General features: G+C 40.0%; 1 protein-coding gene and 1 long non-coding RNA gene across 2 annotated transcripts in view; one reads left to right on the forward strand and one right to left on the reverse strand.

Moving 5' to 3' along the window:
• Positions 1-364: 364 nt before the first annotated feature.
• Positions 365-8,222, forward strand: LOC148216987 (uncharacterized). Its single transcript, XR_015794996.1, has 2 exons — positions 365-1,767; positions 2,003-8,222. It is a non-coding gene; the product is annotated as an uncharacterized LOC148216987 (long non-coding RNA).
• Positions 8,223-8,828: 606 nt separating this feature from the next.
• Positions 8,829-17,691, reverse strand: part of ISM1 (isthmin 1) — a 29,485-nt gene continuing 20,622 nt past the window's right edge. Inside the window, exons 3-6 of the mRNA XM_007423918.3 lie at positions 16,960-17,233; positions 16,257-16,400; positions 11,423-11,512; positions 8,829-9,736 (exon numbers count right to left, since the gene is read on the reverse strand). Coding sequence (XP_007423980.2) covers positions 9,219-9,736; positions 11,423-11,512; positions 16,257-16,400; positions 16,960-17,233 — 1,026 coding nt within the window. The 3' untranslated portion in view covers positions 8,829-9,218. The remainder of the gene's footprint in view (positions 9,737-11,422; positions 11,513-16,256; positions 16,401-16,959; positions 17,234-17,691) is intronic.

Below are 17,691 nucleotides of genomic sequence, written 5' to 3' on the forward strand. Positions count from 1 at the left end.
ATACAGCTTATACAGCCTTTGGGGGGTTGTTGTTGTGTTTTCATATGTGCCTTAAGAACATTATTCATAAATGGAAATAAGGCATATGATGCATAGGACCAGTATAATTTATATATAGCAAAGATGGCATCTATTAATACTTTGACCCATGAAGCATGTCTTTGGTCAGGGTGGTAAGGGAACTGTCCTCCTCTGTCAATGCATCCCATGCTTGTGAAGTGGAAGGCTGGGCCCAAATTGTTGGCAAAAGATCTGGCAGGGGAAGGAAGGAAGGAAGGAAGGAAGGAAGGAAGGAAGGAAGGAAGGAAGGAAGGAAGGGAGGGAGGGAGGGAGGGAGGGAGGGGGGAAGGGGGGAAGAGGAGAGGAGAGGAGAGGAGAGGAAAAAAGAAAAGAAAAAAGAAAACCATTTTCCATTGTTTCCTTCTTTCTGGTCCTAGTACTTATAAATTATTTCCAGGGACAAAAAGTTCCGTTCAGGGAAGCAAAGGAACAAAAAGTGTCTTTTGCCTCATGAAAATAGTTGTGAACTATGCAAAGTGTTAAGGAAAAGTGGTGGGAACAATGTCTCTGTATTTTTGCTAAAATATTGTCTACCATAGAAAGCAGTGATCTGTTTAGCCTCCTAGACATTTTTACAGCCTTTTCCAGCTCAAGCATATTAATTTCAAGCATGATCAAAGAAAATTTAAAAATTTAATCCCCTTAAAGAGGGTTTTTTGGCATCACCAAGAGCTTTGCTTTGACCAAAATTAAAGTTGAGCTATAGTGCAGAATATTTGTTTTATTCTAGTAAAGATTTTCAAGATGATACATCAAACTGCTTGGATAATAGAGGATCATTTGATTAGGAATACTAGAGCTGGAGGTTTTTTTGGTTAGGTCCTGTCCAGCTTAGTCATAGGTATGTGCTGAAAAGGACGCACGGACTTTAAAGACTCTTCAAAATGGTTTGTGGATTTCAAAACAAGCCGTTCTTCCTCTTTTGCAGGCCTAAAACTAGTGTCAACAGCACTGATGTGTATGTTTGTTCAAGTTACTCCACTCATGACCACCAACAATACCTTCCCTCCACCATTCTGTGATGGGCTACAAAGGTGTAAACCTGATCTGACTTCTAATGTGATGCTATATGGATTTTTAAAACAACTTTTAGATTCAAAGGAGGGTTTCTTCACGCTGAGTCTTTTCATTTCCATCTTAGCCTGACATCCAAGCAGTTTTGTCAAAGTGTGGCACTGATATTCCTTGGAGAATAAAAAGAGTTGTAGTAACTATTTTTCTGGCTATCTTGTGCGTTCTCCATGTGCTGCTAACAAGACTAATGTCTGCGAGAGAACTGGAGAGTGAATAACTGAAAGATTTCCTGCCTTTATTTACGAATGTGTGAGCACAGGCATGGACAAGTAATTACTAAGTCAGCCCCTTAGTTCTCCTTGTACTGTGTGGGAATAGTAGAATGGAAACTGCCTCAGCAACTTTCCATTGGGAAGAAAAAATTATAACCAGATATAAATTCACAGGGAAAACACTTAAATCTTCCTCCTCCTCCTCCTCCTCCTCTTTTGGAGATGGGGGGGAGAGTGAGTATACCAATTTTTCTCTGTGCTGAAAAATACCTTCTGCTTCTGTCTTTGGCCAGTTAGGGGGTCATTTAATCAGGCCTTCCTTACCCTACTTTTCCATTCAGCATGAAGGCAACAGAACTTGTCCAGGTCATTTGGAGGCCATCATAGGCTCTGCAGTGATTTATGTCTTCAATTCGGTTCTGTAAGTATCTTATTGGCTCTTGGTTGGTTTTGTCTTTGGCCATAACTCAAACACATAAGCTTATTAGGCTGGATCCTGATTTTCCCAGCTGGGTTAAGGGAATCACCCTAACCCCTACCCCATAAGAACCTACAGGCCCTGAAAATTTCAGTCAGATTTCCCTGACATATGGCCCATCCTATACAGCAGGATCCCTTCAATCCTTTGGGTCATTCTAGAGCATTCTGTTTTACAGAAAAAGGAGGACGGAAGGAGACATTTTGCCATACCTGTTGCATGTACCTAAATCTGGATCCAGCCCATTGATTCAAGGGACTTATAGCAGCCTAATCCAGTGGTCTGACCTGTGGCCTGTGAAGGAATTCTTCCTTCTGGGATGATTGCTTGAAGTTGTTCGCAGGGAGGGGGGCATGAAAGCAGGTAATTTGTCTCTCTGTTTCCTTTCCTGCTTCCCTCTTTCTGACGTTCTTTTTCATGCCTCCTTCTCTCTCAGCAGATGGATAGGAAAAATGCAGTTTGTGCTTGCTGGTGTTTGAAACAGAGTGCTTGCAGACAACACTTGGAATCAGTCCAAGGACTGTATATAGCTTTAGGACTGTCAGTTGCCCAACCTACTATGCAGTTTACATGCTGTGTAATACTGGAACTCTCCCTGTTTTCTCCAAACTTCTCCTCCTCCTCCCTTTTCTTTGTGGTATGGCATTGCCTGTTTTGGTAATGGGCCATTCAAATTCCTGCATGCATTTTGACCTCTCTGCTTCCCATGATGTTGACCAGAAGAGTGACACATTGAAAGGCAGATATTTATGACAAGTAGGAAGATGCACATATCTGGATGTAAAGAAGTATACATTTGGTTGCAGAGAGTTTATAAAGTAACTTGTAGGCCATGCCAAGAAATACTGTGGAAGTAACTTGCTCATCTTGAGGGCTCCCTACCATATTAGTTTGTAATTTGTTTACTTTCCATAAAAGACATGTAGCTGTAGCTGTGTGTCTCTGCTATATGCTGGGCACGAGAACTTTGAGGGGGGGAAAAAAAACAGAGCAAGTGCAAATAGAGTATTTGACAAAGAGGCTCTGGAGTTGTAGCAATGGGTTTCTCAATCTTGATATGGCTGTGCTCATCTGCAGGCTTATCCAGCATTGATGTGCATCCAGAAGTGTTGCCAATGCTCTCAGGTTTTCTAAATGCATATATTCAAACAGCATATGCTACCCTGTTTCCCTTGCATCTCTATGTGCTTACTCCCTCCAGATTAAATATTGAGCCTCAGTATGTTTTGTCTATGTAAGAAAAAATATGTACCATAGGTACTATGCATAAAGAATAATAATACATACTTATACATAACTTGAAAACCCATTCCCAACTGTGGTTTTCCATACATACATTTATTGATTCATTCATTCATTCATTCATTCATTCATTCATACATACATACATACACACACACACACACATATCCCTGTATTCCTATCAGGTTGCTCTCTTTTAGAGTAAGCAACTTTATGCAAAGTGAGAAGAGTGACCAGCAGTGACCAAAATAAGGAAATAAGAGGAAAGTTAACTATATCTAGTTTACACCAACTCCATTCACTATATCTCTCCCTATGTTTCAATGCCTGCAAACTATCCTTACTTCCACCACATCCCAGTACTATTTCATACATCACCTTTCATTCTTTCAATTTCTCACCTCTCTTTTTGAGGATCTCATCAGTTCCATCCAACCATGACTTACTCAGTCTTTCCCTTCTTCTTAACCCATTCACTTTTCCTTCATGTATTCATTTTATGATTGAGTCCTCATTCATTTGCTCTATTGTATGTGTTGAAACAAACTCAACATGCTTCTATTATCCATCATGTACTCTTACTTGAACTATATCTTTTTGTTTTACCACACAGACTTCTTAAGTAATCCTTTCCCACTGCTTTCAACTTTTGGGGGTGTTTCTCCTGACATGCTCAGTTCACACTTCCATACACATAGTCATTTTCACTTCTTATGACAAATTTTTCTTTCCTCCAACAGGCCCAATTAGTTTTCCTCTGCTTTTTCATCTCATTCCCATTCATATCAACAAACAGAACAGTTTTTATCTCTGGGTCACATTGATTCAGAATATTGCAGAGTTTTTCTCAATACTTATCTCTGGTTCTTCCATGACCATCATTTACTGGAGCTTGACATGCAACTATTGTCAGCCTATGGATTCCTGTTTTCATATGCAACTCAACAGTCCAAATGATACTAATTCATACTTTCTGGCATATACATTTTAGTCTTTTCCTTCCTAATTAAAGCGCCACTTCACTTCCCTGCATATATTCAACTCTAGTCCACAAGATCAGGCTCCCATTCAAATCCATCACATCCTTAGTTTTAGAAGCATACAATGTATGCTTTTCATTTGTTAATTCATGATTAACAATTTGCTCCTCTTATATTTTAAGTCACAATCTTACACGCTACTAATTTCAACTTGAAAAGCTGAAACAGATGTTAATCTCACATAAGAATGATGGACTGTTGGCCTGATAATATGCTGACATAGGAAACTCTAAAAACAGTTTCCAGCCTGGGGTATGAAGTACCCTAATACTGGCTTAGGCATTGCAAGCTGCAGGCACCTCAAAGTTAAACTATAGTGTGCAGAAAACAATGGAGTAAGCTGAAGGAACAGTTCTTGAATATGCAGTTGTCTCAGGATTTTTTTTTTTTTTTTGGTATTTATTTATGCTGGGATTGTCTAGCCCCTATCCCAATGTTGTAGCTTCTAGAGTCCCCTTCAACCAGTCACATCACTCAAAATCAGTGGCATGTTCATTTGCCACATTTTCATGTTTTAAACTTTAGAGGCTTAAACCATTGAAGTAGCCTTCTTTTATCCCTTCAGAGGGGGAAATCTTTTTTGTCCACAGCAGCCCACAGCATTGAAAGACAGGAGAGGGAACAGGGTGCATGAATATTGAGCAGAATTCATTGGGGAATCATCAAGCTGAATCCAAATGTCAGCTCTCCGCAAACTGAAGGGCTACCTCCTTTTGCAGAAGCAGAGGGGTAAAGTGGCAGTTTTCACCAATTCCTCTTTTCCCTTAGCATATGACCCTGGAGAATCTAAAAGAGCAAGTATTGGCAATGATCAAAGAATTCTCTCACCAAAACTCTATTAACCCATCTCCCACATTATTGCATTTATTCCATCTGAATCTTCCTGTAACTCCAAGTTTCTCCATTTCTCTAATTTTGAACTACTGTATCCATTAGTAGTCCTATGACCTTTCTCGATGCTGCAAATTTGCTACAGAATTCATAGCTTCTTGTATCTGAGGTAGGGACATACTTGTTCATTAAAATCTGGTTCTAAAACATGTAGTCTTGTCATTTATTGGGTTATAAACAAGCATGTAGTCAGTGATGTCCTTTTTTGTAACACTTCCATTGTTTCTTTGTGTGGTCTCACATCTTGTGTAGCTTTTTATATTATTATTATTATTATTATTATTATTATTATTATTATTATTATTATTATTCCCTGCTGCAATTCAGTGGGCTTTTGGTGGTTTACAAGAGGTACACAGTTAAAACATCCACAGCTGATTTAAAATAGTAAGTATATAAAATAAACTCAATCATGGTATAGTCAATTGAAAACAAAGAGGCTTAGAAAAATTTATTCTGAGCATAAAAATGGCAAGTGAAAAATTTGAGTTAATGATAAATATGAAAACAAAAACCAGCATGTAGACTGAACTTACAGTTGACAGGAAAACAGGGAGGGTGGCCGATATATCTATTTTTGGGGGCTCAAGAATAGCATTAGACAATGTACTGGAGAAATAAAGAGGAGATAATCCAAGGGAGGAATACAATGACAATCTTAAACAAGATCATGAAAGATCAGGATACTTTTATAACAGTAAAAAATCAGAACAATTTTTATCTGTATTAATATAGAGTTATGGAGGCTGGACATTGAAAAGGACTGAAAGAAAGATTTATTTATTTATTTATTTATTTATTTATTTAAGTATCGAATTTAGACACCGCCCGTCTCATGAGGAAGTGACAAAAGATGCTTTTGAATTGTGGATTTGAAGATAATTCCTAAAAGTACCACTGAATCCAAGATGAAGTTAACACTGTCTGCTCCCTTCAGGAGATGAGCAGCAAGCAGTTCTCATATTTCTGCTGATGGACTCGAAAAAAAATGATTAGCAAGGTTGAGGGAAGTCGAAGAGGAAGACAAGACATAAGGGGAGGTGGATAGAATCAACGAAATTGTAAGAATATCCTTGGAAGAACAATGGGAACAGGGCAAGCTGAAAGGCATTTATCAAACATTTGCCAGGCAGGGTCTGGACCTGACTCTGTGGCCCTTCGCTATCTGCAGTTTCCAGAAAAAGAGAGACAGAGAGGGATATTATCCCAGTTAAGTCTCCATGGATTGCATAGTACTTGATATTAGGGGTTTTCTGACTGCTATAAGAGATGCACTCGTAGCAAAAGATCACATTAGGTTTACACACAGGCACACACTTCACTACTACAAAAACCCAGAGCCTTGGCTAGGAATGCAATCCTGCAACTAAGAGTACAAGGAGACTACATTCTGTTACATTTGTCAATGAGATACTAAAAAATCTAGTAGGCTAAAATAATTTTTCCAAGCAAAATCAGTAACTATGATATTATTTTCAAATATAATTACCAAGGACCACAGATGGAGAAACAGTTTTCCTTTAAATGTGTTCCAGGACTGGTGCTGGAAAAAGCTGCAATAATCTTGAAAACATATTGATGTAGTCTGCCAAAGGATTTCTGTCTTGGCAGGTCAAACACCCTTGGATTTCAGATAAATGAGGTGAGAGATATACATTAAAATAATGTCCTTCTTTTGTCCTTACGAGCCTTGTTACAGTGGCTGAACTTAATAGTACGTTACTCAGAATACTTTTTGATTTTTCCTTCTTTAGCTGTTTGCTATTTAAAAAAAAAAAACCACAACCCCAAGAGAAACAGTAAGTCTTAATAAAGCTATTCTTGCATAGATAAGACTTAGTCCTTAAGTTATTATCAGAACTAGTCAGTGGGCTGGCTCTCACCAGTTTTGCTGGCTTTTCTCATTGTACCATTAAAAAAAAAAAATTAGCACCGACTTAATGAGAACACAAACTAATGGATGTTTCAGAATTACTTCATTTGTAAACCTGCTTTGGATTGATGTGTAATTTCCTTATGGTACATATTTGGGTTCCAAGGAAGTTTCTTTCCTTACACATTTTAACTTTACAAATTCTAATTAACTAAAGATGAATACATATGTATGCTACAAATATAGTGAGGTTAAGTTAAGGAACTGACAACTCCCCGTCTCACGACTGATTAATGTTTTAAAAAGACAGTTTTTTTTTTTTTTTAATCACACACTGCATGTATTTGCGATAGAATGGAAAAAATAGGAAGGGCAGGATGTTTAAAATCAGTTCGCCTTCCAGAATGATGTCCTTTCAGCATTGTGCTTATGCTTACAATTAAGGCCTCACAAGGCTGCTGCTTTAAATTGTTCCCTGCAACAGACCTCTTCAAAAAACCCGAAGCATTGTGTGTATGGCAGGGGTTCTGCAGCTTTTTCTTCGTGACACTGTGTGCCTGTGAAGATACCGGAATGTCATTTAAAGTCCGCTGCCAGCGGTACGCTGGAATCTACTCGGCTTTGCTGGATCGCACTGCAGTGGCACCGAGAAAATGTCCCTGCTCTAGCAGCTAGCAAAGAAGAATTTAAAGCAGCTTTAATGGAGAGGCTTTGTATCATGTATCCAGACACAAAACCAGAGGATGGACACACATGCTCCGAAACTGCTTATTTATGAACAGTTAAGACAGAGGAAATGACCCATATCAGCCATAAAGTGACTGATCAATCTTTCCATCAAATATACAAGCCCACTTTGGAATGCAGAAACACATTACATCCTTTCCCAATTAGCTGGTCAGATTTGTTGTGTATTGCAATTCCAGATCCTTTGGAGGTTAGCCACAATTTTGTTCCATGCTCAGTGGATCCTTAAAAAAACTTTGCTCATGAATGCATCTACCTGCTTCTCAAATAATTGCTGTCCACGTTTTCTGCACTTTTTCTTCTTCCCTTAAATACGTCTAAATATATGCGTGTGTGTTGTGTGCATATCTAAATCTATGTAAATATATAGAGAGAGAGAGCATTTTACAAACACATTTGTATTAAATAATTTATGCACTCATGTTTTATTTCTGCTGCCCTCGGCTTTGACTTCGCCATCCTATCTGGAAGGCACACATATGCTTTTTGCAGAATAAGAGATCCCTGTGTCAGAAGTATACTGTAGGGGTGTATTATTGGAAAGCTGCAATCATTTGGACTGGGCAGGGTGGGGAGGGTTTTTTTTTTTTTTGGCTCCACAGTCAGAGACAGAACTGTAATGTCAGAGTGGGCAGTTTGACATTGGAGCCCCATTTCCATCACTCCACCAACCTCTGTGCTGTTTCCGATATTAGAAAACCACACGGGAAAGGCTCACAAGGGTGTGTGGCAGCAGGCTAGGAGGGGCTGAGAATACAAAGGATCCACAGTGCTTTCAGTCCTCATCCTGCCTCTTTACAATCACGAAGAAAATTGCACAAGCTTATAAACTAGTCTTCCTCCTGCTACTTCCAATAGACAGGAATAATAGTGACAGCAATAACACCAGCTATTCCTCTCTGATTTGGCCCTGCTAATCTGATGCTGATGCTGATGCTGGGAGGGCTTTGGAATAGTCAAAGCCTCCAATGTCAAGATGCCCCAACCCAGGATTTCAGTAACTCTGGAAATCAGCCGCAAACTTGGCCTTTGATGCAAAGCAAAGGCACAATTTGATTTGAAGTTAACTTTCATCACATCTGCAATGAATCTTGTCATTATTTCCTTAGTGAGACAAAATGTTACCCTCAAATGCAGTCGTAAACCACATTTCAATACTTGAAATTGAGGTACTACAATTTCAATATATGTAGATCTTTCTAATAGCAAAAGTTTATTCTGAATGACTGAGGCATTGAGAAGCAATTTTCTTTTCATGTGAAATCCAATGATCCTCATCTTTAACTACAGGTACTGTCGTCCCTAAGGGAGCATATGAGCATAAACTCATCTTAATGGAAGCAGAATGCATATCACTATATAAAGCATGTCGAGATACTTTCATGTCTGAGTGCAAAGGGGAGGGGGGCTATAGACCATATCTACATGCAGACATAAATAAAACACTTCAGAAAAATTGTGTATTTTGTACAACTATGTACAATGAGTAGGGAGGTTAATTCAATTTTCCAAAAATAAAGTTTTTTCACTGATGTGTCCTGCTGACCAACACCACCACTTTTTGAAGTTTTCAAAGAAGTCAGCTCCTCCCACACCCCTTTTCAATACTCTCTTGCTTCCTGAAATTGTCTGTAATAGTCTTCCTCCGAAGGATTTTCTGTACATTTCTGACCATTATTAGGTGGCCGGGCTTCATTGTACCTACTCCAGTCCCCTTTACAAATGATCCAGGGCAAAACATCCACTTTGTAATGAAGTTCTGCAGAGAACTCAATGCTGATCAGGTTGGGGGTGCCGGCCCCTTTCCCCCGGGTAATCAGCTGCATGCTGTCATCATAGCAGCAGTGCTGTGCTGCCAAGGTAGTGCTCTGCAAGGACAGCATGGACCGAATGCAATAGCGGGCACTAGGCTTATAGATCTCCAGTTTTTCTTTTGGCCCACTTGCATCTTTCCAGCGAAAGTTCTTCTTGTTCAGACGGTCATAGATTTCTGCGGTGCTATAAGCTACTTCGGTGGGATATGCACAAGGACAAGCAGGAAGATCATTGACTACCTTGTGCATGTACTTCTTTAAAAATTCACTTTTGCAACTCATCCACCTTTCACAGCTATCTGTATCTGAAGAAGAGAAAGGAGGACACAAGAAATCAAACATTGTATTAAAATTATAAGTGTATGATTTACTGCTTGGATTGGAATCTGTGGCCCTCTAGTAACATCTAGGAACTACAACTCCCAGCATCCCTCACCACTGGTTGTGGCTGGAGATGCTAAAGTTATCATGTGGCAACATCTGGAAGACCACAGGTTCTCCATCTTCATCTTACTGCGCTTCATAAATGTCAAAAGGCAGGTTTTGACCACAAGTAGCACTGTCAAGTTTTAATAAACAACTGCTTCACTTTTTAGTAAGTAATATTTTGCTCAATTGCTTCACAAGAGCCATATGCTTATCCCCTTAAATCAGCCATAAAACAATGCTTTTAGCCAAGGGACATGCCTGAGTTTTTAACTGATTGATGTTTACCTGTTTCAGTGTTTTAAAAAAGTCACAAGTCATGCTATCAAGCTGACTTAAATTGTTTTAAACAAGTATCCTTTATTGCAGAAGTAATTTTTTTTGTGTGTGTGCCTGCTGCCTTGTAAGGACTTTGCCCTAAAAGGCTATTTAAAAACATTTAAAAGTAATCCAATAAAGTAACATATAAATCCAGATGCTTTCAATATTGTTTTCAGAGGACAGATTCCTGGGCCTCAAAACAAATTTCTTAGAATCAATTTCAGTGACAGTTTGGATGTTTGCTATCCCTTCTCCCTGAATGCATATATTCCCAGGTTTTTTGTTTTTGTTTTTTTACAAAAGACAGATTCTTGAGCTGTCCTGGAGTTGAAGCAAGAATAATGTAATGGAGGGACACAAGAACATAAACTTTTTTGCACTTTCTTCTTATTATTGTCCAAAACAAAAGTTAGATTTGTCTTTGGCTACAATCCTCTCTTTTTTTAATAGCTGCACGAAGACCTAATTATTACTCTCTTTTAACTGATGATATTTAAACAGCCTCTTATAACTGAAGCCAAAAGTGGCTCACATTCCCTTTATAATATTTGGTAAGATAGCAAGAAATCTGGCCAAATCAGGATGTGCCATTAGTGGAATGCTCATGAGCAATAAGGTGGTGAATATGTATCTAAAGCCCAAATACTTTGCAAGTTTCAGGAAAATCCTTGGGCTCCTTTTTCCATTCCTAAGCAATCCTTTGACTTAATGATGTCCTAACCATTGTGGATAGGCCTTGAAAAGCTATTTATTGTTCATGAAGCCTTTCTGAACTTATTATATTCAGCTGTACTACTCAGTTCTTGCCTTTTGTCTTCGTGTGGTTGTTTAACTTGGAATGCCCGTGATACAGCTGGAAACAGTCATTTTTGATAGAATTTCTCTATTGGAAACTACAGATCTACTGGAAAAGGTTGATGGAGGCTGTATTCAAAACCCAGACAAATGTTGGCAGGGAGGGATTTGAGAGCTCACTTCATACTAGGGAACCATCTCTCTTTGTATACAGAGCCACTTCCTGTTGGCGTATACAACTGTGTCTCTAACATACAGTCTGAGGTAGTTGTCTTAAATGTAGCACTCCCCAGATGCTTTCAATCACAACTTCCATCCCTCTCAGCCAGTATGTGGTGATATAGATTATGGTTGTCAAAAGACACCTGAGGGAGTGAGGTTGGGCCTACCTATGCCACCTAGGCTAAGTCTATGAAAAAAAACCACCCTTTTTGCTATAGTCTGCTTACCAACTTCAAAGAGCTTTGTGGCATTGAATTCTTCACTTCCTGCAAGCAAACTCACTTCTGTGGCTGCTGTTCTGAAGGTATCCTCGAGTCCTATATGAATTATTTGAAAGAAGAAAAAAAAGGGGGTTGTTTCAATAGTCCCAATGTACTTAGCAAGAGCAGATGCACAACAAGTATTTATTTTATAATAATTTATTTATTTAACAATATTTACAGCCTCTGGGCAGGATATAACAAAGTCAAGAGAAAACCAACACCTTAAAAATCAGATATACTGTACATAACAAACTTATCAACAAAGACCACTTGCCAGAGCACAATAAATCAGATATAACCTTACTGTTTTTGTACTCTGATATTCAGAATTGTCTTGAGATGAGTGCAGGTTTTTGAAACACTTTTTCTGGTATTTTGAAGTCCCTATTTTCAGGCATCATTAAAGATCACAACAATTTGGATAAAGGCAAAAACTACAAAGTAGCAGCAAAGATTTTCATTATCGCATGCTTGAAATGCCAGCGAATGACTGCTGTGCATTCCAACTGCATTATTAGCAGATCATTATTTAAAAACAGGATGTACTGTTGATGTTATGGCTTATTAAAACAATGTGACTGAGATGTTTGGCAGGGAAAATATTGGGGATATTCATCTATTCAGCTTTAAAGAAACCACTGTTCTGTTAGAGGACTCCTCCCAAGGATGTACAAATAGAGAAGGCAGTGGAGGGGGCTATCTTGGGATCCACACACATGGAGGACCCAGACTACCCTTGCTGCCAATCTTAACAACAACAACAGCAACAACCCTGGTCGCCCAGGGCCCCAAGAGGAACCGTGGCAGAGACGTGGCATGGAAGGAAGCAAAGAACACGTCAAGAAGGAACCAATGCAGCAGCAATTTTATTTCCTCCTTTGCTGCCACTCCTCAACTAAGTCAGCAACAACAGCAGCAGCCCACGTCCCCTTTGTCCTCTCTTTGTTCAGGGGACCAAGGAATCAAGATACATCCTATGTGGGGCTCAGGCCTGCTGTTGTGGCAGCTCCAGGGAAGACATGGCAGTGTGACTCTTTCTCCTGCTCTGCCTCAACTCTCTCATCATGAAGGGCACCAGAGAGGTCCGTCTTAGGCCTCAGTCTACTTAAGCTATGGGCTACTTCCCCTCATAAGAGGAGAAAGCTGTTCCTCAACTTACTTATGTTTGGCTGGCCCAGCCACAAGACTAGAGGAAGGAGTCACCCGATTCTCTCCTCTCCCCCGTACAGCCTGTTATTCAACAGTTCTCTGAGACAGATAGCAGCAGCTCATAGATGCTGCACATAGATCATTGGAAGAACATCTTGAAATACCGGTGTGGGTGCTCTGCCTGGAAAACGATGCCCCCATCCAAATTCCATCACTTTCAGACAGTATTGGGATGCAGACAGCTGATGAAGAGCAATGGGGCAGGAATCCTAAACTAGAAAAGCTATTGTCTCAGGCTGAATGCATTAAATAATCCCAAAAAAGCAACTTACTGTTTTACAAGTGTATGTTTTTGTCATCATGTATTTATTTATACAAAATACAGTATGTATGCCACCTACATCCTTGAACTCTGGGTAATTTACAATCAACCCAAAGTATAAAAATATAGCAGGTAATGGATAAAAATCCACTAGCAAACTAGCTGCAAGACAACCCTCACAGCATCGGCTCCCAAATACAATGCAGAATAGCAGGTCGTAAAATTCTCCCTGAAGGCCAGGAGATTCAGGGGATCCACACTTTGGGAAACAAGGAGTTCCAAATTGTGTGGGCAGCTTCTGAGAAAGCATGCTACCATCCTCCCTTCACCTCATGCAGGGTGGGAATCGTCAGTACGTGCTCCTTACAAGAACACATGGATGGGCCAAATCTTGTGGAGCAGACAGTTCTGTTAAGTAACCAAGCTATGGGGGGCTTTAAAAGTAATAAAGGTCCTGACAAAGGGCATCTAGTAGGGAGATCAATATTGTTTCCTTCCATGTTCAGGTCTGGAAATTGGCTAGAAGAGATGTAGGACCCTCTGTAACTGAAGCCCCAATATGTTCTCCAAAACCTTTCTTAAAAGGGAAGATTGGAGGTTGGCTAATAATTGTCTAAGGTAGCTGGACTGAGAGGTCTCTTCAGAAGGAAGTTCACCATTGCCTCCTTAATGATGAATGGCATTCCCCTTCTTCAAAGAGGTGTTAACTACCTCTCAAATCCAACCACACGTGCCTCACCTAGCTGCATGAATAAGCCAGTTGGAACATGAATCTAGCTTACACATAGCAGAGTACATATCCACATCTTCAGTTTTCAAAGCTCAAACAATCACTTGCAATTCACCTCACTATCCCTTGCCAGGGATACTGGTATCCAACTCTGAGCAAATGAAAATGATTCTACTTGCAAAGAACTTTGCTAACATTGGCCTGCAGGAATATCTTCACACTTGTCTCTAGGAACAAAGCTGCTAGATATAAATCTGCAATGGCAGTAACAATGGAGAAGTATGCACATTTCACCATTCTTATATCCATGTTATTCTCTCAAACATGGGTTATGTTCACCCTTTGTTTTCCTCCACCATTGCTCTAGGTATCTTTTCACCTCCTTCACCTTGCACAGCATCTCAATCAACCAAGGAACCCATCAGGATTCATGAAAGAAGATAGGCTGTTTGGGGCAATCTTTCCCAATAGCAATGCACTTGCTCCTTTCAATTCCAGAAGTCAGCAATATGCATGGCAGAACTGCCCACAAGATAGCTGGGAAATTCCACAGGTGCCTCAGAAAACGCAATGGGTCTATCAGTTGCATGGGGCAGACCATCTTGATTGGTCCCTCATCTTTGCAGAGGTCCAGTATGCCAACAATGTGTGCATAAATCAGAAAGTGATCTGACTACAGCAAAGTACAGTTTACAATGTCTTGCATTTTCAAATTATATTGCATCTGCTCTGATCTGTCTATCAGGCTTGAGACTTCTGGGACAGGCCCATGGTTGACATGGAGGCCATGAACACCTGAGTTCACTCAAATCCCATCCCCAAGGCATGGGGTTTACAGTCCCCAGTACTCCCAATAAGAACTATGAAACTTTTAAGGTAGTCAAACCCTCCCGCTACTCAATATTCTGCCATTTAGATTCTTCACGCTGCATTGAGAAATTTGGAAAAGCAGCAAAATGGATTTCCTATCATTTCAGTCTATCATTATCTGTATTCTCATTTTCCTTCTTGAGTTTGCCTCATACAAGCCTGCTATTTGAAGCTGTTTAGAACAGCCAAATTATAAATGATTTCAGGAACCTGCCTTTTCACATGCAGTAATGTATGAATATCATATTTTGTGCCCAAGAAGAGGTTTGAATTCACTGTAATTCTACTGCTTGCATTAAATCATCAAATAGCCAAAACCATGTTTACCTGTGTCAGGGGAAAAACCTCGTTAAACACGGGAGACAGACACACCAGAACATAAGTCACTTCAAAGTTCTAAAAGCTTTATTAAATGTTAGTTCAATAAGCAAGTAAAATTCAACCAATAGCATACAAGGTACTTACTTAGATTCACATTGCAATGAGGACCAGCATGAGCGAGCGGTCAGGTAAGACAGCTTGGCCAAGTGGCCCTGACCCCCTTGTTGCAATCCTTTTTGTCCTCAAAAACCGCAAACCACAGATGTGACTCCCAGGATTTGCAACTGAATCATAATGTCCTTGGTGCTAATTTTACCACAGTTCCCTGTTCCATTGCTCCTGTCACACTCCTTCTATCAGCACTCTATTTTCTGGCTTTCTGTCCATGACTGAAAACTTTAGTCCACATAGTAATTTTATTTATTGCTCTGTAATTTTATTTATTTATTTAATTTATTGCTCTTTTTCCCCTCACACCTGGGACATTTCAAAATTCTGAGTGGTGCTTAAGGGGCAATCCGAAAACTTGCATTTGGTTTGCAGAGAAGTATGAAATGGAGTAAGTCCTGCTCTCGCAGTGGAAAGAGAGGCCAGTCAGCAAGTCTACAGCAGCTGGAGACCCCACCCTACCTCCAAAGGTTGGCCCATCCTGGTATCAATAAGCAAGCAGCATTCTCCTTTGTGAATTACTGAAAGTTTACTATTGTTAGGTGACTATCTGCTCCTTTGTGGGAAGGTATTGTTCACTAGAACAGGCATTACATCCTGAGTAACAGAGGAGGTTCTCTAGTTGCATTTCTGTATTTCAAATAGCACAATAGAGGCTTGAGTATTAGAAAGGGAACATTCCAGTGGCTAAACTCACCTATGATTACCAGAATGTTTATTTCTGAGTTAGGTGCCTAAGACAGCACAAAGGAGGCATTTGTGTCTCGATAGCTGCCACTGTTCCTTGAAAAGCATTGCAGAGTATAACCTTTCTTAGTGCTCTGAAATCTGTTTTGACTACACAACCGTCAAGATTTCATATTAGCTTACTATTAATAATAGCTCAATATTGAGGGTGGGGGGGGAGCATTAGAACTTCAGAAGGCAGGAGATTCTGAATCCCAGTAGTACCCCATCTAGTGTATCTTGCAAGAAATGCAGTTTTTTCCCCTGCCGATTATCTGCAGACCATACTGAAAGTAGGAGGTACTTAAGTAAAAAGTATGATTGAGGGGCCTTTCGAGGCAGGGAAGCACTTTATGTCATTCTATGCTTTACAAGACACAAGCAAGCTAATAATTCCAGATACTTGACCAACTCCTGCTTCTACTATGAATGATTTGGTCTAGATCTATACACACATGGACATGCACAAGTATGCCTCACAGCTATGAGCGGTTCTGTTCTCTATTCCCAACCTGGGCAGTTTGGTCGGTCACATGTCCTCGATTCAGTGGCTGTGCAGGCATATCCACAGGTCCTGGTGCGTTTCTGATTGCCGCTCCCACAGGTTGTACTACAAACTGACCACAGGCTCCAGTCTCCCTCTCCATCTATGTAATCTGAAAGGGAAGAGAAAAAAAAATAGGAAAAAAGAAATAGACACAAAGAAAGGCTTGCTGTTGAAAGTAGACGCAATCTGTTGCTGTCTGCATGCTGGCTGGAGATTCATGCCTGTTCTAATGAGATCTGCAGCAAAACGTCGCAGCATGTATTTCTACTAAGTGGATTCCAGACAGTGGATGCCCCATTCTACCCATTTTATCATGTTTTTCAACCCTTCCTAATAATCAGTGAGTTTAATTTGTTTGGTTTTATTTTTGAGTGTGGTCCCCCCTCTCTTTCTGAAGAGAGTCCACCAAGCCTGCTAACACATCCCTCTTCTGCATGGAGGGTACCATTTTAACTCTGTAGAGCTCCACTACTTCTAAATGAGTTCATTGTTAGTACAGAAGCCTTTATATCTGTGAATAGAATCACATCCATTTGCCTTCCTTTTGAGTCTGATTTCTACCAGACTCTGCCTGCCCCTTCTCTTCACTATCAGTGATGCACAAACACCCTACTCTTGTATTCTGGAGGCACCTGTTTAGCCAAGCAATGGCAGTTTTGCTCACTCACCATATTCTGGCTGCTCCTTTGATTCAAACATCCGATGACTTGATGGATGCCTGTCCCACCTGCCACTCAAGGGATTCAGGAAGTTGCTGTCTTCAGTTGTGCTATCATATTTATAATCCTGGTCACCACTACTCATGCGAGTAATGGAAGGTGCTGATCTTTGCCACCAGTTTCTCCAATTTGGTGATGGGACAGGCCAGCTGGTTTTGCTGCTTTCTCTTTGAAGACCTTTCTCTGATTCAGAGTCTGTTCCATCAACAACTTCTATAGTCACCTGGAGAATTCAAGAAAACATGGCATTCAGGCCTTAGGAACTGCCTTCCTTCAAATCAGAAAAGCTCTTAATATACTAATAAATCACGCAAAGCCTAAAAGACAGCTGCAGTCTGGTAAAGAATACATTGGAGGAAAAAAAAGGCTTAATGCAAACTGGGTGAAAAAGTTACAGATGCTATGATGTGGAACAAATAAGAAATTACTGCTGTCCCCCACAGCATGGGCCTTCAGTTCATGAATCAAGATCCACAACTGGGAAAAAGAGGAAGAAAAAAAATTGTCAGAGACATAAATGAAAGGAAAAAATAGAGCAGTCCAGTTCACTTTTGTGAGAAAAGGTGATTCAGAAAAGGTTAAAGATCACTGCTTTATTGGGAAACAGGCTTTTAGAAAAATCCACATGACCAAATGATAAAATGAAATATAAATCTGAAAAATCAAATTCCAAAGACTCAA

This window comes from Python bivittatus, unplaced genomic scaffold, assembly GCF_059951505.1.
Source record: "Python bivittatus isolate LINGU-HERP-01145 unplaced genomic scaffold, Pbiv_v1 ctg000020_np1212, whole genome shotgun sequence".
NCBI classification, from domain to species: Eukaryota; Metazoa; Chordata; class Lepidosauria; order Squamata; family Pythonidae; genus Python; species Python bivittatus.